The following is a 25,505-nucleotide window of genomic DNA, read 5'->3' as shown; positions in this document are numbered from 1 at the left end:
CGATAGCCCCCACATCCCCTACAGCACTCTAGAGCTCCCTATAGCCCCGTACACCTCCACATCCCCTATAGCCCTGTAAACCTCCGCATCTTCTATGGCCCCCGCGTTCCCCTACAGCCTCCATACGCCCCCCCGCGCCTCATAGCCCCCGCGTGCCCCCCACCCCATAGCCCCCCCCCCCCGCGCACCCCCCGGCCCCTATAGCCCCGCTCCCCTCCCTCCCCCCGCCCCTCCCGCTCACCTGCGTCACGTGACCGCCGCCGCGCGGGGGCTGCCGGGATCTGTAGTCCTTTCCAGCCTCCGCCTTTAGCCCCGCCCCCTGACGATCGCGCGTTCGGCGCTCGCTCGCTCGGTGGCTCGGCGTTCGGCTCGCCGATCGGTCACTCGGTACTCGGCTGCGCGCCCTGCGCAGCGGCGTCATGGCGGCCCCCGGGCTGGAGGAGCGGGGCCTGTTCGCCCAGGGGGTGCAGGCGGTGCTGAGCGGCTGGGCCGCGCTCCAGGTGTGGCGGGGGGCACCGGGGGGCGTGGGACGTGGAGGGGAGCCGGGGAGGGTGGGGTGGAGTGGGAACGGGGGGACAGGGATACGGTGGAACAGAAACAGGGGGGTAAGGGGAACCGGGGGGGACGACATGAAGAGAAAATCGGGGGGGGGGGGGAGGGGAATCGAGGAGAGGGAGAAGAGGGGAGGGGACACGCAATGAGGGGGACACCGGGAGGGTGCCATGGGGGACACACACTGTGGAGGGGGGAAACCAGGAGGGGGAGGGCCTAGGAAACACTTGGGAGGCTGCCCCGCCCCCCAAGGGTGGGCGTGGCCTCAACATGCCCTTCTCCCTCCCCCCCCCCCCCCCCAAGCTGGCTGTGGCCCAGGGCTTCGGGGGGCCACAGGGCCCCGAAAAGGCTGCATGGCTGGCAGGGGCCCTGCAGGACTTTTTTGCACAAAATGGTGAGTGTTGCCTCTCCCCACCCCTCCCCCCCGTGCCCCCCAGGTGGGGGAGGGGTGAGAGGTAACCGTGACACACGCACTGCCCCCCCCCGCCCCCCAGCGGAGCTGCAGGAGGAGGAGGTGGAGGAGTTCCTGGCCGAGGTGATGGATAATGAGTTCGATACAGCAGTAGAGGATGGCAGCCTGCAGCAGGTGGGCTCCCAGTATATACCAGGATGCTCCCACCAGCCTCCAAGCCCAGCCCCCAGCACTCCCAGCACAACCCAGTTCACCCCACCAGGTTGTTAGCGGTCCTTGTCCTCACCCCCAGTCCCTTTCCAGTATGTCCTTAGTATTCCTGTAGCCAAACCAGTCACCAGTACAGCCCAGTTCCCACTCAAGCTCTTATCGGTACCCTTTAGGGATCCCAGTTCCCTCCCAGTCCCTCCCAATATATCCCAGCTCCCTCCCAGCCCCTCCCAATATATCCCAGCTCCCTCCCAATTTATCCCAGTGCTCTGCCAGCCCTCTCCCAGTATGCCCTCCTGCCCGTAGGTGAGCCGAGAACTGGTGACGCTGTTTGCACAGGCCAGCCGGGGGGATGTGGCGGGGGTGAGGGAGGCTCTGGGGGCGCTGGCTCGCCGCGGCCCTGCCCTTTGCGCAGCCCTGGCTGCCGCCCACCCCGCCCCCACCCCCGCCACCCCCGGGCGGGGGGAGGAAGAAGAGGAGGAGGAGGAGAGCAGCAAGGAGGAGGAGGAGGTACGGCACTGATGATGTCATCAGAATGGGTGGGGGTACGCTGGTGATGTCACTGAGGTGGGGCAGATCCTGCAGAACCCTATGGAGCGTGGTTATGATGTCATCAAATTGCAGGCAGGGGGCGCTGGTGATGTCATTGAATGGGGAGGGGACATGGGGGGGATGTTGATGATGTCATCAGATAGGTGTGGGACATGGAGGGGACTGATGACATCAGCAAATGAGAGAGAATGCCCGGGGGGGGGTGGTGGTGGCAATAATTATGTCAGCAAATCCGGGGAGGGGGGCAACAGGGGGGCCCCTGTGACATGGGGGAGGGCGCTGCTGATGTCACCAAGGGGGGGGGGAGGTGACACTGATGATGTCATACCCCACCCAGGCGATGGAGTGTGGGACCCCCCCACCCCCCCCTGATGGCTGGACCCTGGTGCGGCGGCGGCGGCGGTGAGGGGGATGCCCCCCCCCCTCACCAACCTGGGCATCACCCCTCCCCCCCCCACCCCTCAACGTGGGGGTAATAAAGCCACTGCCCCCAGCTGGGGGGTGGGGAAAGCTGGGTCGTGGGTTTTTTTGGGGGAAGCCCCTGCAGAGACCCTATAGCTCCATAGGAACTTCCTGTAACCCATATAGAGCCACCCACAGCCCCTATAGGGACACCCGTGAACCTATAGAGACCCTATAGCTCCATAGGAACTCTCCATAACTGTGCAGAGTCCCCCACAGCCCCTATGGGACCCGCCGATCCTACAGAGACCCTACAGCCACACAGAAACCTCCCACAACCCATACAGAGACTCTCACAGATCCTATAGAGGCTGTATAGCCCTGTAGGGACTTCCCGTAGCCCATACAGAGACCCTCACGGACCCTATAGGGACCTCTCCTGACCCTATAGAGGCTCTATAGCCCCATAGGGACTCTCCCGGGACCCTATGGAGCCCCTATGCATCCCTTCCCAGTGCCACCAGTCCGGCCCCTCTCCCCGCCCCTTCCAAAGTGGTGGCGCGCTGCCCCCAGCGAGGGGGGGGGGGGGGGGGCTTGCCTTCACACACGGTCATTGGCGGGGCAACCCGTCAGTGAGGGCGGTGCCGCGCGGCGATTGGTGGAGGAAGGCGGCGGGCGGAGCGAGAAGCGGTGGCAGGAGATTGGCTGCGGCAGCGGGGACGGGCGGCGATTGGTGGAGGAGGGCGGCGGGCGGGGCGAGAAGCGGTGGCGGGCGATTGGTGGGCCGCGGTGGCAGCGCGGGAGGAAGCAGCGATGGTGGAGGCGGGCGGGCTGCGGCGCGCGCGGCGGTGAGCGGCGGCGGGGAGCCCGCGCGCGGCCCCTCAGGCCGCCGCCATTTTGGCTCCGTTCCCACGGGTGTCCCGGGGGAGGCTCTGTGTTCCCACGCGTGTTCCTGGCCGATCCTGGGGACCTACATGTATCCCTGGGGAGGTCCCGTGTGTCCACGCGTGTTCCTGTGGGACCCTGGCGCCCTACATGTGTCCCTGGGGGGGTGGTCCCCGGGTCCCTGCGTGAGTCGTTGGGGCGTCTCGGGTTCTCGGGAGGGTCCCCGTGTCACTGCGCATCCCTGTGGGGTTTCTCTGTCCTCAGCGGGGTCCCTTGGGTAGGTCTCGTGTCCTCAGGGGGGGCCCACCTATTCCCACACACCTTCCCTGGGGGGGTCCTGGGGACCCCACGCGTGTCCCTGATGTATTTTGAGGGGTGGGGTGGGGGGAGATCTCCTGTCCTCAGGTTGGTGCTATGTTCCCACGTGTGTCCATAGGGTTTCTCAGGTTCTTGGGAGGGATCTGTGTCCCCACACGTGTCCCTAGTGGGTCCCGGGCCCCCACGTGTCTGTGACGGGCCACGCATGTCCCCAGGACGCTGGCGGCACTCGAGGCCGCCTTGGCCTTGGAGGAGGAGAACAGCGACATCCCGGCCCGTGTCCTGGTTGAGCATCTTGTGGTGAGACCCACAACTGCCCCGTAGCCCCCCACAGCTGCCCCCTGACTGCCCCGTAAGGCCCCACGGCTGCCCCCAGGACACCCGTCGGAAGCAGAAGCTGCTGCTCACACAGCTGCGGGTGCTGTGCCAGCTGCTGGGTGTGATCGAGAGTCCCGGCCCCCACCTGGCCCCCTTGGCCCCCTGTGAGTGCCCGAGTCCCTGTGGGGGTGCTGAGAAGGGTGCCCCCTGCTGGCTGGGGGGCTCTAGGGATGGGGGGGGGGGGTGTCCCGATTCCCCTAATTGGGTGCAGAGAAGGGTGCCCCCTGCTGGCCGGGGGGGTGTTGGGGTCCCAGGGGCTGCCCGGTGGGGCAGGTGACAAGGCCACTCCCTGCAGGTGAGGCGGGGGCACTGGCTCAGGCACGGGAGCGCTGGCGGGAGCTGAAGGCGGAGTGTGAGGAGGTGCTGGGGGGGGCACTGCCCTCTGCCCTCACCCGCCTGCGGAAGGGCCAGTGCCTGCTTCAGCGCCTGCAGGGGGCGCTAGAGGCCCGCCTGCAGCAGGTAAGGGGGGGTGCCTGGGGGGGACGGGGTACTGGGGGGGGGATGGGTGCTGGGGGGGCACGGGGGGATAGGGGTACTGGGGGGGGGATGGGTGCTGGGGGGGCACGGAGGGGGTGGGTAGGGGTACTGGGAGGGGGATGGGTGCTGGGGGGGGCACGGGGGGGTAGGGGTACTGGGCGGGGGGATGGGTGCTGGGGGGGGCACGGAGGGGGTGGGTAGGGGTACTGGGCGGGGGGATGGGTGCTGGGGGGGCACAGGGGGAGTTGATAGGGGTACTGGGAGGGGATGGGTGCTGGGGTGGCCTGTGGGCATTTGTGGGGGGATGGGGGGAAATGGGGGGGTAGGGGGATCCCAAGGGTGTTGGGGTGGGGGGGTTTATCCCACGGGTGCTTGGGGGCAGATCTGGGTGCTGGGGGGGTCCTGTGGGTGCTGCCCCGCAGAAGGAGGAGCTGGAGGCAGAGCTGCGTGAGGCGCTGGAAAGGCGAGAGCAGGTGAGCTGGGGGGGTGTGTGTGTGTGTGTGTGTGTCTGGGGGTCTGAGGGGGGTCCCGGGAGGGGGGTGTCCCCGGGGGGGCTGAGGGCAGGGGCAGGTTGCCAGGGCCACAGGGTGTCCCCATGGTGGGGGGTTCCATGGCAGGGGGGTCAGTGGGGTGAGGGGTCCCCATGGTGGGGGGGGTTCCTAGGGCAGGGGGGGTCCCCAGAGCGCGGGTGCCCCCCTTCCCCACCTTCGGGGGACCCAGGTGTCGCGGTGCAGCTGCGGGGGCGCGTGGCGGAGCAGCGGCAGGAGCGGCTCAGCCGGCAGGAGGCGCTGCGGCACTGCCAGGAGGCGGCCCTGAGGTGAGGGGGCGGAGCCAGTGGTGACGGGGGCGGGGTCAGCCCCGAGGGGCGGGGCCTGAGACGTCGCTTGCTGCAGGGCCGAGGCCAGCTGCCGCCTGTACCGGATGCTGACGGGGGGGGCTGGGGGCTGCCCCCCGCCCCGGGGGGCCCCTGTGATGGAGCGCCCCCCCCCAGCCCATCACCTGCACCACAGCCCCCAGGGGGCGCCTCTGCCTGCCGGTGAGGGGGCGCGGGGTGGCTGGAGGGGATTTGGGGGGCTCCTGGGGGGGATTTGGGGGGCAGGGGGCTGTCCCTAGGGCAGCCCTGGACACGCTGAAGGGTCTATAGGGGGGGGTTGGGGGACCCGGGGGGGGGTTGGGGCCCCCCCAGTGGGTTTTGGGGTGCTCTCTGGGGCACTTGAGGGTGAATCCCACCCCCCCAACTCCCCCCTGTCTCCCGCAGCCCCCCCTAGTGACTGACTGGTGCTGCTGGAGGGCACCCCACCCTTGTGAACCCCGAAAGGAAGCCACCCCCCCTCCCCTCCAATAAATTTATTGCACCCCGAGCTGCTGCCGCCGCTGCTGCTGCCGCCTCTTCCCCTTGATGCCCGCCCCCACAAATAACTAAAAGCAGGCACCAGTGTCTCATCGTGCATCTGCCTTTACTGGGGGATGGGGGCTATGGGGGGGGGTCCGGGCCCCGGCGGCGCGGCTGGTTGCGCTCGGGGTGCAGCAGGATGACGTAGACCTTGGGCGCGTAGAGCAGTCCCAGGGGGACCGAGGCCGAGAGGCTCATGGAGACCGTCAGCGTCGCCGTCTGCATGTGCACCTGGCGCGGGGGCTCGCACCAGCACGTGCACGAGGCGGGTGGGGGGGGGGGGGGGTGCTTCACAGGAGGGTTTTACACAAGGATTTGCACCAGGGTCTTGTGCGAAGGGTTGCGTGGGGGGTGGGTAGGTCACACGAGGGTCTGATGTAAGAGGTTGCTCAAAGGTTTGGGGGGGGTTGCACAAGGGGTTTGGGGGGTGGGGGGCTTGCGGGGGGGGGGGTCATGTGAGGGTTGGGGGGGGGGGGGCAACGGCTTGGGGCCCCCCCACACTGCCCATGTCCCTCCCCAGATCCCACCTCCCCAATCTCCCGTTTCCCTCAAGACTCCCTGGATCCCCCCAAATCCTGTCCCCCTCCCCAATCTCCTGTGTCCACCCAGACCCCTCCCAAATCCCGTGTGTCCCCCCAAAATCCCACCTTCCCGACCCCCCCTCCCACCCCCGCCACCTGCTCACCCTCTCGGCCGACTGCGCGGCGCCGAAGAAGATGGGGCCGAAGGCCAGCCAGACGACGCAGGTGGTGTACATGGCGAAGCCGATGGGCTTGGCCTCGTTGAAGGTCTCGGGGACGCCGCGCGCCTTGACGGCGTAGACGGTGCAGGTGAGCATCAGCAGCAGCGCGTACGCCAGGCACGCCAGGGTGCCGCCCTCTGCCATGTCACAGCGCAGGACCCCGCGGGCATCCTCGGGGTCGGGGGTCCGGCCCATGTCGTAGTCGATGAGGGCGTGAGGGGGGCGGACCAGCAGCCACGCGGCCACAGCCACCAGCTGGAGGCCGCTCAGGGTGAAGGTGATGAGGAGCTGCGACGTGGGGCTGATGAAGCGCGGGGGCGTCACTGACCGCTTGCCTGGAGGGGGGAGGGGAGGAGAGGGGCACTGGGGAGCGGCCCTGGGTCTGCCACAACTCTCGGTGCCCCCAACGGACCTCACTTGGACATGTGGTGGGTCCTGGTGAGGAGCACAGGGGTAGGTGGGACCCCATCCCACGTCCCTCCTGACGGCGACCCGGACTCCTGTCCCCTTCCTCATGCCCTTGGCCCACGGCTCCTTCCCTGCTCACCCTGCTCGAAGATTCTGTAGATCCTGTTGGTCTTGGTGAGGAGCGCGGCGTAGGTGAGCGTCATCCCCAGGCCGAGGAAGAGTCTCCGTAGGGTGCAGACGCCAACACCGGGCTCGGCCACCATGATGAAGGTGATGGCGTAGACCAGAGCAATGCCAGCCAAGAGGACGTAACTCAGCTCCCGCCCTGACGCCTTCACGATGGGCGTCTCGTGATGCTTGATGAAGGTCACCAAGATGAAACCGGTGGCCATCAACCCAAGGGTGGCCAAAGCCAGGGGGACAGCGGCCCAGGGGTCACCCCAGCGCAGGCGCAGGACAGGGGTGGGGCGGCAGGCGGTGCGGTTGGGGGTGGGGCGGAGGTCGGAGGGGCAGGGCAGGCAGGTGAAGAGGTCGGCGCGGTACTGGTAGCCGCCGCAGAGCTCGCAGTGCCAGCAGCAGGGGACACCTTTCACCGGCTTCTTGCGCTCGCCGGGGCCGCAGGGGAGGCTGCAGACGGAGGGTGGTGGGGACGTGCTGTTGGAGCCCCACGCCATCTCCTCGGCCTGCAGGGACAGGAGTGAGGGACACGGGTGCCCACCAGGAGCCTCCCACCAGCGCTCCCCACCCGACAAGGGGAGCTGGGTGCCCACGGGGAGAGAGAGCCAGCGCCCGTGGGGGCACCCAGTTGACCGTTTAGGGAGGTCCCACCAGTTGACCATGGGGGCACCCAAGGGGACCCAGCACCCACCCGCAGGTGCAGCCCCTGCACCCACTGCCCCACGGCTCGGTAGGTGCCGCTGCCGTTGCCCCCCTGGAACTGGAAGATGTCGTAGCGCCCCGGGGCATCACCGTTCTCGTTGAAGCTCACTGGCGTCCCTGCACTGCCTGTGTACCAGCATAAATAATAAAAAAAACCCCAGTAAGAACCAGTATAAAGCACTATAAACCAGTAACACCCAATGCAAACACACAGTAAGGCGCACTGACACCACCCCCCTAGCACCAGCATCTCCCACAATAGAGCAAACCCGTGCTCCCAGTATATCCCAGTAGGGTCCCCAGTGCCTCCCAGTCCCCCCCAGTACCGTTGAAGGCAACGCGGCGGATGTGGGCAAGGAGACGGCGGCCATCGGGGGGGTCCATGTGGGGGCAGAGGCCGCCCCCCGGGCAGGCCTCCCCCATGAGGCTGTGGAGACCGTGGGCCATGGCCAGCACCGCATCGATGACGAACTGCACCTTCCCCTCCTGCTCGTACGGCGAGTCCCGGCCGATCCGCTCCCGCCCTGCCCCACACTTAGGGGTCAGGGACCCAAGGCTGCCCCCTAAGTTATGGGGCACCCAGGGGTCCCCATTTTATAAGGGCCAGAGGGGGGCACCCGGGGTGAACCCGTGGGGTGGGGTGTAAGGTGAGGGTGCTCCGTGGGGTGGGAAGGCTCTGCCCCACACGTGTGGGTCAGGGACCCGCCGGCTGCCCCACAGGTGTGCGGTGGGCAGCCAGGGGCACCCCCCCACATAGAGGTCAAGTTCCCATGGGTGCCCCACTCACCGGGGGGCCAGCATAGGCTGCCCTACACCATGGCCACTCACAGCTATGGGGCAGAGCCAGGTGCTATAGGGGCTTACCTGTGCACTTGCGTGTGGGGGTGCCAGGGCCCCCCGGGGGGTCGCCGTGGGGCTCGCCGTGGGGCAGGCGGCAGTTGAAGTCGTCCTCCCAGAACTCATGGAACCAGAGGTTGCGGCGGTTGTTCTCAAGCGAGCGGGAGGTGAAGTACTCGTCGAACCCTGGAAGGGGGGCACCCCATAGCGCCGTGGGGCACCCCACGGCGAGACGGTGACAGGACCCTCCCCACACCCACTGGGTTTGGTGGGTCACCCCCAGGGTGGTGTGGGGCAGACTCACCGGGGACGGAGGCGCGCTTGGGGAGGATGGTGATGGCGCCATGGGCGGCGTCCTCCAGCCCCTGCACCGGCGCCATCTTGGCCCCCCAGCTGTCGGAGCCCACCCAGGAGAAGTGGCCCGAGAGGTTGGCCAGGGTCGCTGCCTCCAGCACCCGCCTGTGGGGGATGAGAGGTGTTACTGGGAGCACTGGGAGGGGAGTTGGGGGGATTGGGAGGCACTAGGGGAGCTACTGGGAGGAGGCACTGGGAAGGAAGTGGATGGGACTGGGAGCTACTGGTCCTTACTGGGGGTTACTGGTCACTTGTGACTGATAGAGGTGGTGAAGCCACCGTGGGCCATGCAGGTGACACTGGGAGGGGGTGTTTCTGGGCCAGTTCCTGGTCTATACCGGCCTGTGCTGGGTTATACTGGCCTGTACTGGTTTATACTGGTCTTACCGGATGTCATCCTCATTGGCAAAGAGGACAACGCCACGGGCGGTCGAGGTCTCCATCAGGCGCCCGATCACCTTCGCGAACTCCCCTGGGCGTGGCTCCCGCGGGATCTTGATGGACTGGGCAATGCACAGGCCCCCTGCACCAGTACAAACCAGTATGAACCAGTACAGACCAGTAATGCCACCTCCCGGAGACCCCAGTCACTCACTGGGGGTAGATGAGGGGGCAGCGCTTTCCCTGCTCCTTGCACAGCTCTCCCTCCCCGTATATCCCAGTGCCTCTTACAGTGCTCTCAGTGCCCCTCCCAGCATCCCCAGCACATCCCAATGCCCCTCTCAATGCTCCCAGTATATCCCAGTGCCCCTCCTGGCATCCCCAGCATGTTCTGGCACACCCCCCCCCCCATGTCCCAGTGCCCCTCGCAGTGCCCCCAGCATACCCCAGTGACCCCCAGCACACGTACCGGCCTCGCGGGAGCTCTGGACAAAGGCCTCGACGCCGCTCTCGCCGTAGTTGCCCTCGGAGGCCAGGGTGGAGACGTAGCTCCAGCCCAGGGCGCGCACCACAGCCACCATGGCCTGCGCCTGGTACGAGTCGGGCGGCACCACGCGCGAGAAGTACTCGTAGCGCCCCGGGTCGCTCAGCTCCGGCGCCGTCGAGGCGTAGCTGATCTGCGGGATCTGCCGCAGGGCACGTCAGCGGACACGGGGGATACCGAGGGGACGCAGGGGATGTGGGGGGGTCTGAGGGGACATGCGGGGGACAGATGAGGGGGCAGGAGGACACGGGGGGGACATGTGGGGACACAGGAGGGACCAGGGGGTGTCAGCAGACACAGGGGGATGTGGAGGGGTGTGAGGACACAGGGGGACAGATGAGGGGACATGGGAGGATAAGGGTGAGTGAGGGGACACGGGGACACATGGGGTGACACTCTTAAGAGATGTGACAGGACAAAGGGGACGTGGCGAGACACATGGGATGTGGAGGAATGTGGGGGGACACAGGGGGACACAGAGGGACAGATGAGGGGACATGGAGACACGGGATGTGGAGGAGTGTGAGAGGACACCGGGGGACATAAGGGGACAGATGAGGGGACATGGGGGAGACACAGGGGATAAGGAGGAACATGAGGGGACAACAGAGGGGCAGATGAGGGAACATGGAGGAATGTGAAGGGACATAGGGACACATGGGGGACAGACGAGGGGACACAGGATATTGAGGGGTGTGAGGAGACACAGGGACATAGGGGGACTTGGGGGACACGAAAGCACAGGAGGGACACGGGTGAATTGGGGGGGTGTGAGGGGACATGTGGGGACACAGAAGGGGGACACCCCCCCCTACCAGCGTCCCTAATCCCCCCCTAATCCCCCTGGGGCCATTTGCTGCCACCCTGGGGCATTGTGGGTAACACACACACACACATCCGAAGGTTCTGGAAGGGGACCCAGGTGTCCAGGGCGGGGGGCCCCAATCCCCAGGAGCAGGAGGGACCTGCTCCCGGTATAGGGGGGCAACAGGCTACTGGGGGCACCAGGAAGGAGGCCCAGGCAACTAGGACAGGAATGGGGGGCCCAATCTCTGGTGCAGGAGGATCCTGCTCCCAGTATGGGGGGGCAACAGGCTATTGGGGGCACCGGGAAGGGCCCCCCCGCCCCCAACGCCCACACTCACAGCGAAAAGCCTCAGGACGTTGGCCACCATGATGGAGACGGAGCTGGCCGAGGCACCGATGACCCCCACCAGGCGCTCGGGGGGGGGCCTGCGTGGGGCGCTGCCATCGGGACACATGCCCTCACCCCCGGCGGGAGGCAAGAGGCTCCTGACGAAGCTGAGGGCCTGTTCCAGGGCGTACGTGTCCCTGGAGCAGGTATCCAGGATCCGGGCACCCAAGGTCAGGTTTGGGAGCACTCGTGGGTCGCCATTCACCCGGTCCAGGGCGTAGAGCATGGCCTCCAGGCGATGGATGCCCTTTTCTTTCTTCACGGGACCACAGGGGACCCCAGCGGGCCCACGGGCGTGGACAGGGAAGAGCCCCCCCAGGGTGAGGTCACCCTCCAGGCGAATGGCGTGTGGCTGGGTGGGTGACGGCGGGGCTGCCCCCTGCCCCCACAGAGTGCTGAGGGTGAGCAGCAGCAGCATGACGAGGCTGCTGAAGGACAGAGAGGGTGTGAGGGGACACGCTGGGCACAGGGCACCTCACTGAGGGGGGTACTGGCACCCTATGGGGTGAAGATGGCACCCTATGGGCAGGGAGGGGGGGGACTGGCACCCTATGGGGTGGGTTGGCATCCTGCAGGGCAGGGTAGCACCCTATGGGGCAGGGAGGGGAGGGGGGACTGACACCCTATAGGGGGAGGGTGGCACCCATATACATTGGGGTTTGAGGGTCCTTGGCACCCAATGGGGGGGATGGGGGGAATGGGGAGGCACCAGCACCCTATGGGGTGTGAGGAGGGACTTGGGGGTCCCACAGCACCCCATGGGGTAGGCATTTGGGGGTCCTGGGTGCCCGCGCATCCTGCTCACCTGGGTCAGAGGTCCTGGATGCCTGGGATCCTCAGAAGCCACCAGTGGATGCGGGGTAGGGACTCCCCCCGTCCCTGTTCCCATACCCTGCCTCTGTCCCCGTGGTCCCCCTCCCTGCCCCACCCCCCCAGATGTCTGAGTTCCCCCCGCTGTGCTTGGCTGAACTCCCATAATCCCCTAGGCCTGCCCCAATTAAAAACTTCTGGCAATTATTTGGGGGGGAGGGGGGCTTGGATTAGGGGTGCTCTCCCCCCCCCCCCCCCAACACCTCCTGGGGGTCCCACCATGGGGCTGAGGCAGCCGTGGGGTGGGCACTGTGGGGCTGAGCCCCCAGGGGTGGTTCAGCAGGATCTTAATCCCCTCAACAGCTGCTGGATTAGGGGGGGGGGAAGGCGGGAGATAATCCCACTGCTCAGATGCAGCCAGGGTGCCCAGCCGTCTGTGCCTGTGACCCCCCCATGGGGCTGAGGGGGGCATGGGGAGGGCTGAGGTGGAAATGGGAGGGCCTAGTGGGACATTGGGTGGGCTGTAGGGAGGCTGAGGGGACTCAGAGGGGATTTAAGGGGGCCTAAGGAGTTGAGGGGACATTAGGGTGGTCATGTCTTGGCCAAGGGGACGCTGGGGGGGTGGGGGTGGGGTTTTAAGAAAACCCAGAAGGATCTGAAGGGATCCAGAGGGGGTTTGAGGGGACCTGAAGGGACGTTGAGGGGGGCTGAGGGGCCCCGAGGGGGTTTGAGGGCACCTGAGGGGCCGAGGGGCCCCGGCGGGGCTCAGGGGTCCCGGGAGGATCAAGCCTGAGGGAACCGGAGCCTGAGGAGCCGCCGGGCCGCCCGTTAAGAACCGTTGGCGACCGTTAAGCTGCTGCCGCCGCCGCGCGCTTCCCGCCCAAGCGCCGCCACGCGCCGTTCCCGCCCAAGCGCCGCCGCGCGCTTCCCGCCGCTGACGTACGCACACCCCCGCTGTAACCCCGCCCCATACAAGTAGCCACGCCTCCCACCCCTCGGCCTCGCCCCGCCCCCGCCGCGTTTTCCGGTTTTTTCGCGACAGCGCCTGCCCCTTCTCGGCGGCGCTTTACGGCTTTCTTTTTATTTTACGACCGACGCTGACAGTGCTGCCAGGGTGCGGAGCTTGAGGGGGTCCGGAAGGGATTTGAGGGGTCAAGGGGGGTCTTGAAGGTCTGGGAGATGCCTCGAGAGGGGGAGTGGAGACCCAGCGAAGGGATTATGGGGGGATTTGTGTGTGGGGGCGGGGGGGGTCTTGAAAGTTCGGTGGATGTCCTGGCGGCAGTGGGGAGCCCCCCGAGGGGTTTATGGGGTGTGTGGGTCCCTGGGGGTGTGTGTGTCTCTGAGGGAGCTCAGGGGTGCATGGGGTGCATGGGGTCCCTGCGGGGGGGGGGGACTGGGGCCACAGGGGAGTCCTGGTGCGGTTTGTAGGGGCCTCGAGGAGGATCTGGGTGTCCTGGGGTGCCCCCCGAGGTGTGACTGCGGGGGGATTTTGGGGGTGTCCCCCCACCCATTAACACCCTGCTCCCTGTTGCAGGGTCGATGGCCGCAGCCGAGCGGGTCCCCCCGCAGGAGGAGGGGGAGGCAGAGGCTGAAGGCTCCCAGCCCCCCCCCGCCGAGGCCGGGCCCCCCCCGAAGCGGGTGGTGCCGGGGGTGCTCTACCTCTCCTTCCTCCCTCCGGGCTTTGGCCCCCGTCACGCTCGGGCGCTGCTGGGGGTCCACGGGGAGCTGGGCCGCGTCTTCCTGCAGCCCCGTGGTAAGCACCCATGGATGGGGGTCGAGGGGGGAGGTGGTGTCAGGACCCCTAACAGCTAGCACCCGTGGGTGGCGGGTCAGAGCGCCCTTTGGGGGCTCAGGATGAGGGTCAGGGCCCCCTAAAAGCTAGCACCCATGCGTGGGGGGCTCAGCACCCACGGCTGCTCGTTCCCTCCCTGCAGGCGGGGGGGGTGAGGAAGAGGAGGCAGCGCCCGGGGCCTTCAGCCGGCTCCTTCGTGGAGGGCTGGGTGGAATTCCGTGACAAGCGAGCGGCCAAGCGAGCGGCCGCCCTCCTACACGGGACCCCCATGGCCCCCCGGCCCCGCAGCCCCTTCCGCCACCACTGCTGGAGCCTCAAGGTGAGGCTGGGGGCCTTTTTTTTGGGGGGGGGTGTGTGTTCACTTTTGGGGTTCCTGGATGAGGGGGGTGGGGGCAGACCTGGGTCATGTGGTCCTTTCTGTGCGGCACCGATGCCTGGGTCCCCTTTTTTGGGGGGGGGGTTGGGGACCTGGTTCCTTTTTTTTTTTTTTGGATGGGTGGGGTGGCTGGGGCCTGGGTCCCTTTTTTGGGGGGGGCGGGCGGGGGCCCAACTTCCTTTTTTTTTTTTCGGGAACGGGATTTGTGGGCCTGGCTGACTGTTTGGGGGCCTGAGTCCCCTCTTCTGGGTGGGGTGGATTGGGGCAACTTTGGGGTCACTTTTGGGGGTCCCAGATGCCTGGGTCCCCTCTGGGTGTGCTGGTGTGGGTTGGGAACTCCCCGGGGGGGGCTGGGGATGTCCCTAATCGTGCCTCACCCCTCCTCCCCCAGTACCTCCCTGGGTTCCGCTGGCCCCACCTAAGCGAGCGGCTCAGCTATGAGCGGCAGGCACGGGCGCAGCGGCTGCGGGCCGAGGTGGCCCAGGCCAAGCGGGAGGGGGTGTTCTACGCCCGCGCCCCCCCCGCCACCCCCGCCACTGCTGCCCCCTCCTCCGCTGCCCACCGCCCCTGGGCCTTCACCCAACGATCCACCGAGGAGGAGATCTGGGGGCGCAAAGCCCAGCCCCCCCCAGCTGCTCCCCCCCGCCGCCTGCTGGAGAAGGTTTTTGGAGGGGGGAGGTGACACCCCACCCCCCTCAATTGGGGGTCACCTGCCCCCTCCCCCCGCCGAGCACCCACATTGTATATTTCTTGTCCTTAAAACTTTTTATTACATTAAAAAAAATAAGTTCCTCGCGGTCTCTTTAATTCTGCTGGGGGGGCGGAGCTAGGGAGGGGGGCGGGGCGGGGGCGGGGCTATGGCTTCAGCACGAATCTCCCTGAAGGCGGCATGGGGGGGAGGTGGGCGTGGCCTGGAAGAGGGGGAGGAGCTTTCCCCTCCCGCCCCCTCCCGCGTGACCCGTGTCGTCCGTGCCCCTCCCCCTACCCCCGTACCCCATTTTTTTCTTCTCCCCGAAATTCCCCGTTTTCCTACCCAAAGCCCCGAGGCGGGGGAGGGGTGGGCCACCTCTAAGCCTCTATGTGGGGGCGGGGCTCTTAAAGGGGCCGCGCAACATTATGGCGGGGGCTGTGTGTGTGCAGGAGTAGGGTGGGGTCTTCAAGAGGCCGCGCCCCCGGTTGGGGGGTTGGGGGGGGGGAGGGGGGGCGGTTCCAGTGTCAAAAATAGAAGCTCTGAGGGTGGGGGAGGGGGGCAGCAGGAGGGGGGGGGGGGGGGGCCAGTAGAGCACTGGGGGAGGGGGAAATGGGGGTCCCCTTAAACCTGATGTCCCCACGTGTGGGGGTGCCTGTGCCACGGGGGGGGGAGGGGCGCAACCGGGAGAGAGATCCAAGGGGGGGGGGGGGGGGGGGGCTGTGCCACAATGGAGGGACCCCCCCCACTAAACTGGCACCCAATCGGTCCATCCCTAATTCCCTTCCCCCACACCACAGGGGTGCAACACCCTCACCTTCCCCCCCATCTGTGGTCACCCTCCACCTTTAGTTCCCCCTCACCTTTAGTTTCCCATTTGGTCCTCCCACATTTAGTTCCCCCTTTAGTTTCCCCTGAACTTTGGTTCCCCCCCCCCCAACCCTTCCCATTTAGTCCCCTCAATTTACTTCCCTAACTTTAGTTCCCCTTCACTTTGGTTTCCCTGTCCCGCCCCCCCAAATGCCTCCCCCTTGGTCCTCCCTCAACACAACTCCCCAGATTTGCTTTCCACCCTCCATTTATTCCCCCCTTGCCATCAGCACCCCTAAACTTTGGTCCCCCCTATTTTTATATCCCCCCTAGCAACCCATCTAAACACGCCTCCCTCACCTTTGCCCCCCCCCCTTTCTCCCCCCAGTGATGGGCAAACCATCACACACACCCCACCCACCCCCAAGTTAATTTCTACCCACAGTGATGGACAAGCCATCAGTCCCCCCATTTAATTTATCTCCCCAGTGATGGGCAAGCCATCAGCCCCCCCCACCCCCCCAAATTTAACTTATCCCCCCCAGTGATGGGTGAGCCAGCAGCCCCCCCTGCCCCCCCTCAGTCCCCGCCCCCCCCCAGCAGCAGGCAGGGCCGGCAGCACCTCCCCCCTGGCACCAAGACCTGGCAGCGGGGGGCTGGGGGCCGGGGGGCTTCTCCGGGGGGGCCGGGGCAGGGCCGATACGCCTCCAGGTCACACAGCAGCTCCACCAGGTCATCGACAGAGCGCAGGCGGGGGGGGCGACGGGTCAGCACCTCATGCCCGGGGGGCACAGGGCGCTGCCGGGCCACCAGCACCCGGAATGCCAGCCCAGGGGCCAGCACCACCACAGTGGCGGCCATGGGCGAGCGGGGGGAGCGCTGGACCAGGCGGAGCCCTGGGGGGGGCGGGGAAGGGGCCAGCGGGGAGGGGGTGCTGCTGGGGGAGGTGGGGGTTGAGCCTTCATCTTCGTCACCCCCCACCACCCCCCAGTGAGCGGGGAGGGGGATCTCTGCCAGTTCAGCCAAAAAAGCGCCCGGCCAGCAGGGGGGGGCAGGGGGCAGGGGGAGGGGCTGGAGGAGGAGAAAAAGGGGGGGGTTAATGGGGGAGGGACACCCCCAGACTCCCCACCTCAAGAACCCCCTCCCCCAAGAAGCCCTAGGACCCCCCACCCCAGTGACCATGACAGCCACCCTGAAGAAACACCACCACCCCCCGCCCCAAGAGCCCTAGCCCCCCCGCCCCCCAGGTCCCCCAAAACCCCACCCCTACCCCCACGATACTTGAGAGTCCCCTTAAGAAATACAAGAGACCCCCCAGGACCCTCCCCAAGACCCCCTTTCCCCACACGACCCAGGACTCCCCCAAGACCACCTCCCAGCCATGAACCCTAGCATCCAGACCCCCCCCTCACCACTCTGCTGCCCATTTCTTCCTCCTCCTCCTCGCTCTCATCCAGCACCACCAGCTGAGCCGGGGGGAGCCGGGGGGGCACCTGGGGGGGGCAGGGGTGAACCCAGGTATCCAGGGAGGGGAGATCCCCACTCCCAGGTGCCTGGGACCCCCCCCTTACCGGCACTAGGGAGGCGCTGGGCTGTGGCTGCTCCTGCTTCACCCTGGGGGTGGCCGCGATCAGGACCCCCAAATCGCCAGGGTGGGGCTGGAGAAAAAAAAAAAAGTGAAAGTGGAGGGGTTAGATTGGGGGTGGGGGAAGGAAGCCAGGAATCCGGGAGGTGGGTCTCTCTTACCGGGCCGGGGGCAACGCTGGGCTCCGGAGGGGTGGTTTTGAGGCGGGGGGCAGAGGCAATGAGGAGCCCCAGCCGGGGGTCCTGGGAGGGAAAAAGAGGGGGTGTTAGTGGGGTGGGCACATGTGTCCAGGGGGGAATGCAGGTGTCTGGGGTGGGGTCTCACCTCGAGGCGGGGGAGGGGTCCTGTCTCCTCTCTGAAGGGGGTGAGGTGCAGGGGTGGTCCTAGGGGGGGGCCAGGGCCCTTCTCAGCCCCCCTGGTTGGGTGCTCCTTGTCCTGCAGTGGGGGAAAAGAGAAACAAAGAAGCGGGGGCACATCAGGGGGGGACTACAGAGAGCTGGTTGGGCACCCAACCACCCCTCACCCAAAATGCAGGAACCCCCCCCACCCCACCCCAACCCCATGGACAGGGAACCCAGGCATCTGTGGAGGGACCCCCACCCCCCGAAAGGGACTCAGGCATCCGGGAAGTGACATTCCCTCCCCACCACCCCCCCCCCCCAAAAAAAAAAAAGGGGGGAAACTGAGGCACACACAAGCCTTGGGGTGCTGGGGACGACGACGACCCAGGCGTCCGGCTATCCCCCCAACCCCTCCCTAACCCTCCCACCCCACCCCCCGTCCCCCGGGGTGGTGGGGTGCACCCGGATGCCTGGGTCCCCTCCTGGACGCCTGGGTCCCCTGGAGGGTGCAGGGAGGGGGGAGGCAGCACAGAGCAGAGCAGCAGAGCAAGCACAGCAAGAGGGGGGGGTCCCCAAATTTGGGGGGGAATTTAGGGGGGGGTAAATTTGGGGGCACCCATATATCTGGAAAGAACTCGAGGAGGGGGCCTATATATTAGGGGGGGGGACCCCGGGGTTTGGGGGGGTGGGGTGTGAGGGTCCCATGGGGGGTTGAGGGAGTATTTTGGAGGGTCCCCCCCTGGGAAAAGGGGGGTCCCATTACCTTGTGGGGGGGGCGGGGTGGGCGGCGGCTCCGGGCGGTGGCGCGGGGGGGCCGGCGGCGGGGGAGGGGGTGGCCGCTCCAGGGGGCCCCCCTAGGACCCCCCCCCGCCGGCAGCAGCCGCCTCTGCGCCGGGAAAGAGACCTCAGCGGGGGTGGGGGCACCCCGATTTTTTGGGGGGGAGGGGAAGGGAGAGCACGGATTTGCAGGAGGGAGGGGGAGAAAGATGCAGGAGCAACCCCTCCCCACCAAAGGGGACCCAAGTGTCCAGGGGACCTCCCCTCCCCCTCCCCCAAAAAGGGACCCAGGTGTCTGGGTGACCCCCCCCAAAGCCAAGCAATGCAGAGAAGACCCAGGCGTTCGGGTGACCCCCCACCGAAAAGGGGACCCAGGCACAACGTGGGTGGTCAAACAACTCCCCCCTGAACTGGCCCGTACTGATCTGAGCAAGGCCCTGCCCCGTGCTGTGGGTGGGCAGGGGGAGCCCCCCAGCCTCGCATGTGCCTCAGTTTCCCCAGCAGAAGCCATCAGCTTGCCGGGATGGGGAGCGGGGAGCGAAAAGGGATGGCTGGGGGTTACTGGGAGGTTATACTGGGAGCTACTGGGAGGCACTGGGAGGGAGGAGGGGAAGCGGGGGGGGGGCACCCACCATGGCGCAGCGCAGGCACTGCCTCCAGCGGCACTTCTGGCGCTTGAGGTTCTGACCCCCGAACTTGGGCTTGTCCCGGCAGAAGTCACAGCGGCCGCAGTCGGCCGGGCGCAGGCAGGCCTCGCAAGCCCCGCACCGCCGGCTGCCCCGGCTTCGCACCCCCCGCTGGCGGCAGAAAGCGGGGTCACCCCCCCTGAACCCCACAACTAACACCCACCCTGTGCCCCCCCGCCACCCCGGCAGGGTCCGAGTTCAGCGCTGGCGTTAGTGCACGAGCAGCTATCGGGTATGTTACAGCAGCACAAGGCAGCGTCGGGAGCGTTGCAGTGAGTTAGGCTGAAACCAGCTGTTAAGGCCGCAGCAGCTATTACGGGTATTAGGACACCCAGGCCCCACTACGGGGGGGGCAGGACAGGTCCTGACCCCCACTATTAGAGCGGCTTGGACCCTGGTGTTGAGCCCTGAGCAGCTATTAGGAACAGGACGGTAACCGGACCCCACAATTAGGGTGCTGGGGTACCCGAACCTCACTGTCAGAAACATTCCGGTACCTGAATCCAACTAGCAGGGGAGCTCCGACCCCAAAATTAGCACGTGGACCAGCTCTTAGGAGAATTCCAGTAACTTGACTGGTACCAATACTAGGAGGATTACGTTACCTGCACCCCACTACCGCTGCACAGAGCTATCACAGCAGCTGCACCCCACTATTCCAGTAACTGAACTCCAATATTAAGATGTACCGGCACCCCGTTACTTCGGTAACAGAACCCCACTATTAAGCCCTGGAACAGTTATTAGGGGTGTTATGGTACCCGCACCCCATTATCTCGAAACCTGAACCCCAATATTAAGTTCCGGAACACATTTTAGGAACGTTCCAGTACCTGAACCCCCCTGTTCTGCTACCCGCACCCCAATATTAGGCTCTGAATGGCTATGAGGAGCAACACGGTACCCAAACCCCAATATTGTGGCTCAGTGCACCTATAGGAACACTACGGTCCCAGCACCACGCTACCGCAGGAATTACACCCCACCACCAGGGCCTGGTGCAACTCTTAGAGGGCCATTACAGCACCACCACCACTCCGTAGCCCCTCTGGAGTGGCTATTAGGGGTGTTACAGTATGTGCACCCCACGATTCCAATGCGTGTATCCCCACATTAGCCCTGGGAGCGGTTATTATGGGTGTTACGGTAGCAGCATCCCACTATTGCGGTACCTGCACCCCAACATTAGCTGCTGGAGCTGCTGTTAGGATCGCTGTGGTACCTGCACCCTACTGTTCCTCTCTGGAGCAGCTATTGGGGCTCTTACGGTACTTACACCCCAACACTACCACCAGACATTAGCAACGTTACGCTTCCACCACCCCAACTATCCCCCCTATCCCAACTACTACAGGCATTACAGTACTCACTACTCAACGGCCTCAGGCCCGGCTATTAGGCACATTATGGCCCCCCAGCCCCTAATAGCTGCACCTGCAGAAAAGGGGGGTTGGCTGGCACTCACCCCGCCCCCACCGCGGGCTCCAGCGTGCTTGGGGGGTCTCCCTGGCTTCTTCTTCTCCTTGACCTTGTTCAGCTGCTTCTACAAAGGCGGTAGGAGTTGGGGGAGGGGGGGTCAGCAGGGGGGACCCAGACATCTGGGATGGTGGGGGGGGTGGGAATCACACTCACCCTGTGCCGGGTGCTGGGGGTGGCGCTGGGTTCCCGCTCCACAGGGGGCTTCCATTTCTGGAAAGGGGGGGGGGGGGGAATAGGGGGATATGGGGGTGAGGGAGGGGCGATCCAAGCCTTGCCCACCCGCCCAAGGCACCCCAACTCACCACCGTCAGCTTGCGGGGGCTGTAAGTCGTCTTCTTGGTGACCCCTGACCTCTGCAGGGACAGGGGGTGAGGGTTAAGGGGGAAGGGGGTGGCACAAGGGGGAGGGGTGGCACAAGGGGGTGCCTCCAGGGGGGCACTTTCACCTTGGGGCGTAGGCAGCGGCGGCGCAGGCAGCGCCATTGGCGCTTGAGGCCGGGCTTGAGGCGGCGCAGGCAGATGCAGCAGGTGCCGCAGTCCTCTGTGGCCAGGCAGCCCGAGCAGGAGCCGCAGCCTAGGCCCTAAGCGCGGGAACACGTAGGAACATGTGTCATACACCAACATACATCAACACGCCTCTGCACGCAGCCACGAGTGTGGGCACAGGGTGACAAGGGATGGGGGAGGGGTGACAAGCATGACAGTGGGGCAAGGACACAGCACCACACGTCACCCTGCCGCCACACGCATGGGGGGGCTGCGGATGAGGTGGGGGGGACACGACAACACACGATGACATGCGAGGACCCGGTACCTTCTTGACGATGCGGAGGCAGCGGCGCAGGAGGCACTTGGGGGGGCGGGCGGGGGGTGGGGTGGGGCGGGCGCAGGCGCTGCAGATGCCACAGTCCTCGGGGATGCGACAGGCCTGGCAGGCACCGCAGCCCACCCGCTGGGGAGGGGGGAGCGGTGTTGAGGGGGGGAGGGGAGCACCATCCCTTCCCCATGCACACACACGCCCTCCCCCTCCCCCAAAAGACGAGACAAAAAAAGGGTGGGGGGCTGCGGTCTCACGCGTCCCAGCGGTACCTTGAAGAACCGCTGCTCCCGGTTGAAGTCACGTCTCTGGGCTGGGGGGGGGGGCACAAGGTGTGGAGAAGAGGGGTCAGAGAGCACCCAGACCCCACCGGGACCTCCCCCCACAACCCCCTTGGGGGACCCTACACACATCCTGACCACAATTTGGGACACAGCGACATCCCCCTCATACAAGAACCCCCCTTGACACCCCCCCTCAGGGCACCCTGAGCCCCCCTTGACACCTCTTCTCAGAGCACCCTGACCCCCTAGGACCCCCTGACCCCCCAGAGAACCCTGAAGAGGAAAAGGAGAGAAAGAAAAGCTCAGAGAATGATGGTAATCGGGGTGAAAGGCTTAGAGCATGAGGAGAAAGGAGAGGAAGCCTCAGAAAAGAGCCATGATGCCAATGGCAGGAGGAACGCCCGGAGAAATATTGGGGTAATAGTATAAAAAAACTTTAAACCAGAAGAATGAAAGTTATAATAGGAACGAAAGCTCCGAATAAACTGGTGAGGATGGAGAAAGGAAAACTCAAAAGATGACGATGATGCGTCAAGAAAAACTCGGGGGATGGCAACAACGCAAGGCAGCACGACGAGGGCGAGCGGCGGAAGGCCAGAGGGTAGGAACGACGCGAGGGTGAGCAGCGGCAGGAAGGCTCGGAGGATGGGAATGATGCAAGGGAGCGTGACGAGAAGGACAAGTGGCGGGAGGAAGGCTGCGGGACGAAGGCTGGGGGGATGGGAACGTCGTGAGGGAGCATGATGAGAAGGGTGAGCAGCGGGAAGAAGGCTCACCGCGACACTCAGGACAGAGCCAGCGGCAGCGGCGCTGACTGGGCAGTGTCACCCCCGGGAAGATGCTCTGGCAGCTGGCGCAGCACCTGGAGAAGGAGAAGCAGGCATTTGGTGGGGGAGGGGTGGGGAACAAGGTGCCTGTGCACCTCTCCCCACCCCCCAGCGGGGACCCAGGCATCTGGACAACCCCCCCCCCCGCCCCGGCCAGGTTCCACCTCCCCCCACCAAAGGGCAGACTCTCCCCACCCTGGGGGTCCCAGGCATCTGGGTGCCCCCTCCCCTGGCGTCCGTTGTCGCCCCCACCCCCCCCGGTAAATCCCCTCCCCCTCACTCACGCCACCACCCGGTCCTGGGGGGGCTCTGGGGGTGGCCGCTTGCGGGTGCGTCGTGAGAGGCGGAGGGGTGGGGGGGCCGGGGCTGGGGCCTCGGCTGGGGGTGGTGGGCTCGGCGCTGGGGAAGGTGGGGCCTCAGCTGGGGGGGGCAGGGCCTCCACTGCCTCAGCCTCCTCCACTTGCTCCTCCGGGGCGGGGGGGAGCTCCGGTGGGGGCTCCGGGGGGTGCCCCGCAGGTGGGCGCCATTTCGGGCCCTTCCTGGTCTAGAAAGAGAACAACAGAGGGTCAGGGGAAAGGGGACACACATTTTGGGGACCCCACGTGACCCCCAACCTGGGTACCCTTTATGTTTTCCCTAGATTAGGATCCCCTACTCTCCCAATCTGAGGCTCCCTCTTCCCCCCCCTTTTGGGGACCCCCCCTGACTGCACCCCCATATTACAGCCCTCCCCTGTTGCAGGGACCCCCAACTGTGTGTGTCCACCCCATGCCCCATTAAATCCCTCCATTTTAGGGGGACCCCCCCCAATTTTCAGCCCCCTGGTTTCTCCCCTCTGACAACCTGGAGGATTCCCCCCCCATCCCCAATCCCCAATCTCAGTTTTGGGGAGCCCCCTAAATTCAGGCCACCCCCCTCCCAGAATATTCATTTTCCCCCTCTCCCAGCCTTTTTTGGGGTCCCCTGATTTTTCGGGGGCTCCCAGGGATTTAAGGAACGCCCCCATACTTTGGGGGGGCCCGAGTGCTCCAGCCCATTCTTGAAGTCGAAGTTGCCAAGGTCACGGCTAGGACCCAGGAACCGGCTCAGCTCAATCTTGCTGCGAAACTTCTCCCCTGTGGGGCTGGGAGGGGTGCCCAAAATCGGTGGGGGGTCCCCAAAACCACGGCGGGTTGAGGGGGGTTTGCCAGCTGACTCAGGAAAGGACCCCAAAAAGGCAAGGGAAGCAATGCAACAAGGGAATGGAAACCACGAAAGGGATAAACTTGGGGGGGGGGGGGGGGGGGGGGGGGCGCAAATGGGGGTTCAGTAGTATTTTGGGTCTCAATGTACCCCGGGTGACCCCATAGTGGCTCCCTATGACACCAAAATGGCCTGGGGGGTTTTGAAAGAATTAGGGGGAGCTTCAGATTGATGGTGGCTGTAAAGCGGGGGCTGAAATAAGTAACAGAGATTTGGCAAAGAATTAGAAATGCAGGGGACCCCCAAAGTGCTTCTGGGAAAAGGAAAAGGCTGTAGGGGGGGCTGAAACCACCGTAGGAAGGGGGGGGATGGGATGGGATGGTACTGTTTAGCTAAAGGGAGCCCCAAAAGTGGGAAATGGGGCCTGGACCTGAGGTGGTGAGGGTTGAGCAAAGCCCACCCCCCCCCAAGGCAGGCCAGGGGGATGCCCCCATCCCTTGGGAGTGGTGGGGGAGGGGTACCTCTGGTAGTAGGTATCAGTGCGGCCGCAGGTGGCCCCAGATTTCCGGAAAGCTTCCCGTCGCTTCCAGCCGGGCCCCAGGGCGGGGCACTCCACCCAGTCCTCAGTCATCGTGGGGGGGGGGAGGGGGGCTACTGCGGGAGCAGGGGGAAGGGGAAGGGGGGGGGGGTGTCAGCACCCCAGCTCCGCACATCCCCCCACGGCCGATGCAGAGAACGGAGGCAACACCGAGGCCCCGCACTGCCTCGTATTAGCCCCGCCCACCGCAGGTGGCGCTGAGGCCCCTCCCTCAAGCCCCACCCCCAAACACGGCCACGGCACGCCCCTTCCCCCTCGCGGCTCCTCCCCCCGCCCCGTGACCCCCCAAACACAGCCCTGTCGTTAATCCCCCCCCTCCCCGGCACCCTGCAGGCCGCCCCTCCCCTTCGCTAACTGCCCCTTCCCCTCCCCCTCAGAAACCCCCCCATAAACCGCCCCTCCCCCCCAGGCACCCCCAAAAGCCCCCTCCCCACCCAAAACACCCCCCTCCCCTCATAAACACCCTCAAGCTGCCACTCCCACTCAAGCACCCCCTCCCACCCTGCCCCCCCGACCGCCCCTCCCCCATCACAAACCCCCGGACCGCCCCTCCCCCTCCCCAACCGCCTCTTTCTCCTCACAAACCGTCGCTCCCCCTCTCCCCGCAGCCCTCCAACGGCCCCTCCTCCAACCGGCCCCCCCTCCCCCTCGCTCCGTGCACTCCGTCCCTCAGGGGCAGGCCCCACCAACTCCCCGTCCCCCCCCGCCCCGGCCGCGGCTTCCCCCGGCCCCGGTACCGGCCCGGCCATGGCGCTCCCGATCGTGGCGCAGTAGCGGCCGCCGGCGCGAGGCCCGGCGCGAGGGGAGGGGCGGGGCGGAGCCTGCGCCGGAAGCGGAAGCGCCTCGCGGGAAGAGCGGGTTAAGGGGGAGTGGGCACGTGACAGCCGCGGCGACCAATGAGGAAAGGGCGAAGCGGAGGGCGGGCTGGAGCGCGGCACGTGACCGAGGCAGCGAATATCATGTGACAACGGCACCACCAACCCACAGCCCCGCGCGCGCACAGGCCCCCCCGCCGGGACGGGGGGCCGAGCTATGCTAATACCGACGGACCACGCGGCTCCTCCTCCAGCTCCCCTCGGGAAACCGCGCGCGGGGGCACGTGACAGTGGGCGGGGATAAGTTTATGAGTGCCGCGCACCGGGGGTGGGGCTATGCTAATCAGCACTACCGAGCCTCCCGCCTCCCCCATGGAGCCCCCACCCCCGCAGGACCCCTATAGAGCCCCGACGGCTCCATAGGCACCTCCATGGCCCTATAGAGCCATGTCCCACGTCCTATAGGGGGCCTCCCGACCCTATAGGCCCCAGTGGCCCCACAGGAGGCCCTGACAGCTCCACAGACACCCCCAGCCCTACAGAGGCCCCTCCCACCCCCCAATATGGGCCTCCCCCCACTACAGAGCCCCACTGGCCCCATAGGGACCCCCATACCCTATAGCCAGACCTCCAGCCCCTACCCCCTGACACAGAGCCCGCACAGCGCCACAGCTCCCTGAAGCCCCCTGGGGACATCCAGGACCCTATAGGCACCCCAGA

The 25,505-nt window shown here is 66.1% G+C and overlaps 5 protein-coding genes across 14 annotated transcripts; 3 read left to right on the top strand and 2 right to left on the bottom strand.

Annotated features, from left to right (window-relative positions):
* Positions 1-364: 364 nt before the first annotated feature.
* Positions 365-1,711, top strand: TSR2 (TSR2 ribosome maturation factor). Its single transcript, XM_037411540.1, has 4 exons — positions 365-500; positions 856-946; positions 1,047-1,138; positions 1,481-1,711. Exons 1-4 carry the CDS (start codon positions 420-422, stop codon positions 1,694-1,696), a joined length of 480 nt encoding a protein of 159 aa, XP_037267437.1. The 5' UTR covers positions 365-419; the 3' UTR covers positions 1,697-1,711.
* A 455-nt stretch (positions 1,712-2,166) lies between these two features.
* On the top strand, positions 2,167-5,563 carry ZWINT (ZW10 interacting kinetochore protein). 6 transcript variants are annotated; one of them, XM_037411524.1, is made up of 9 exons: positions 2,175-2,976; positions 3,450-3,459; positions 3,547-3,631; positions 3,689-3,813; positions 4,005-4,168; positions 4,609-4,659; positions 4,921-5,003; positions 5,080-5,222; positions 5,445-5,563. In XM_037411524.1, exons 1-9 carry the CDS (start codon positions 2,617-2,619, stop codon positions 5,459-5,461), a joined length of 1,038 nt encoding a protein of 345 aa, XP_037267421.1. In that variant the 5' UTR covers positions 2,175-2,616; the 3' UTR covers positions 5,462-5,563. The 6 variants fall into 6 exon arrangements, with proteins under 6 accessions (XP_037267424.1, XP_037267421.1, XP_037267422.1 ...); XM_037411526.1 differs by having other exon boundaries at positions 2,179-2,976; positions 3,708-3,813; positions 5,445-5,562; XM_037411527.1 differs by lacking the exon at positions 5,445-5,563 and having other exon boundaries at positions 2,167-2,976; positions 4,907-5,003; positions 5,080-5,100.
* Positions 5,564-5,629: 66 nt separating this feature from the next.
* On the bottom strand, positions 5,630-12,648 carry LOC119158994 (metabotropic glutamate receptor 6-like). 3 transcript variants are annotated; one of them, XM_037411500.1, is made up of 11 exons: positions 11,725-12,648; positions 10,870-11,347; positions 9,650-9,866; positions 9,187-9,322; positions 8,750-8,904; positions 8,473-8,631; positions 7,935-8,132; positions 7,598-7,734; positions 6,869-7,412; positions 6,265-6,656; positions 5,630-5,810 (listed from the first exon to the last, which is right to left on the bottom strand). In XM_037411500.1, the coding sequence occupies exons 2-11, from the start codon at positions 11,335-11,337 to the stop codon at positions 5,661-5,663; spliced, it is 2,556 nt and encodes an 851-aa protein (XP_037267397.1). In that variant the 5' UTR covers positions 11,338-11,347; positions 11,725-12,648; the 3' UTR covers positions 5,630-5,660. The 3 variants fall into 3 exon arrangements, with proteins under 3 accessions (XP_037267397.1, XP_037267398.1, XP_037267399.1); XM_037411501.1 differs by having other exon boundaries at positions 10,870-11,344; XM_037411502.1 differs by having other exon boundaries at positions 5,692-5,906.
* An 87-nt stretch (positions 12,649-12,735) lies between these two features.
* Positions 12,736-14,689, top strand: ABT1 (activator of basal transcription 1). Its single transcript, XM_037411548.1, has 4 exons — positions 12,736-12,843; positions 13,264-13,502; positions 13,664-13,840; positions 14,289-14,689. The coding sequence occupies exons 2-4, from the start codon at positions 13,269-13,271 to the stop codon at positions 14,577-14,579; spliced, it is 702 nt and encodes a 233-aa protein (XP_037267445.1). The 5' UTR covers positions 12,736-12,843; positions 13,264-13,268; the 3' UTR covers positions 14,580-14,689.
* A 213-nt stretch (positions 14,690-14,902) lies between these two features.
* Positions 14,903-24,795, bottom strand: MBD1 (methyl-CpG binding domain protein 1). 3 transcript variants are annotated; one of them, XM_037411503.1, is made up of 17 exons: positions 24,708-24,795; positions 23,894-24,026; positions 23,199-23,313; positions 22,475-22,734; positions 22,140-22,225; positions 21,352-21,392; positions 21,077-21,214; positions 20,709-20,843; positions 20,566-20,616; positions 20,417-20,473; positions 20,250-20,327; positions 18,731-18,895; positions 17,305-17,415; positions 17,142-17,222; positions 16,967-17,053; positions 16,808-16,888; positions 14,903-16,466 (listed from the first exon to the last, which is right to left on the bottom strand). In XM_037411503.1, the coding sequence occupies exons 2-17, from the start codon at positions 24,001-24,003 to the stop codon at positions 15,975-15,977; spliced, it is 2,088 nt and encodes a 695-aa protein (XP_037267400.1). In that variant the 5' UTR covers positions 24,004-24,026; positions 24,708-24,795; the 3' UTR covers positions 14,903-15,974. The 3 variants fall into 3 exon arrangements, with proteins under 3 accessions (XP_037267400.1, XP_037267401.1, XP_037267402.1); XM_037411504.1 differs by having other exon boundaries at positions 24,712-24,795; XM_037411505.1 differs by lacking the exon at positions 18,731-18,895.
* Between the last annotated feature and the right edge of the window lie 710 nt (positions 24,796-25,505).

This window comes from Falco rusticolus, chromosome 18 (genome assembly GCF_015220075.1).
Source record: "Falco rusticolus isolate bFalRus1 chromosome 18, bFalRus1.pri, whole genome shotgun sequence".
NCBI lineage: Eukaryota > Metazoa > Chordata > Aves > Falconiformes > Falconidae > Falco > Falco rusticolus.
The sequence above is the reverse complement of the archived record's forward strand: the minus strand, read 5'-3'. Positions and strand labels throughout refer to the sequence as shown.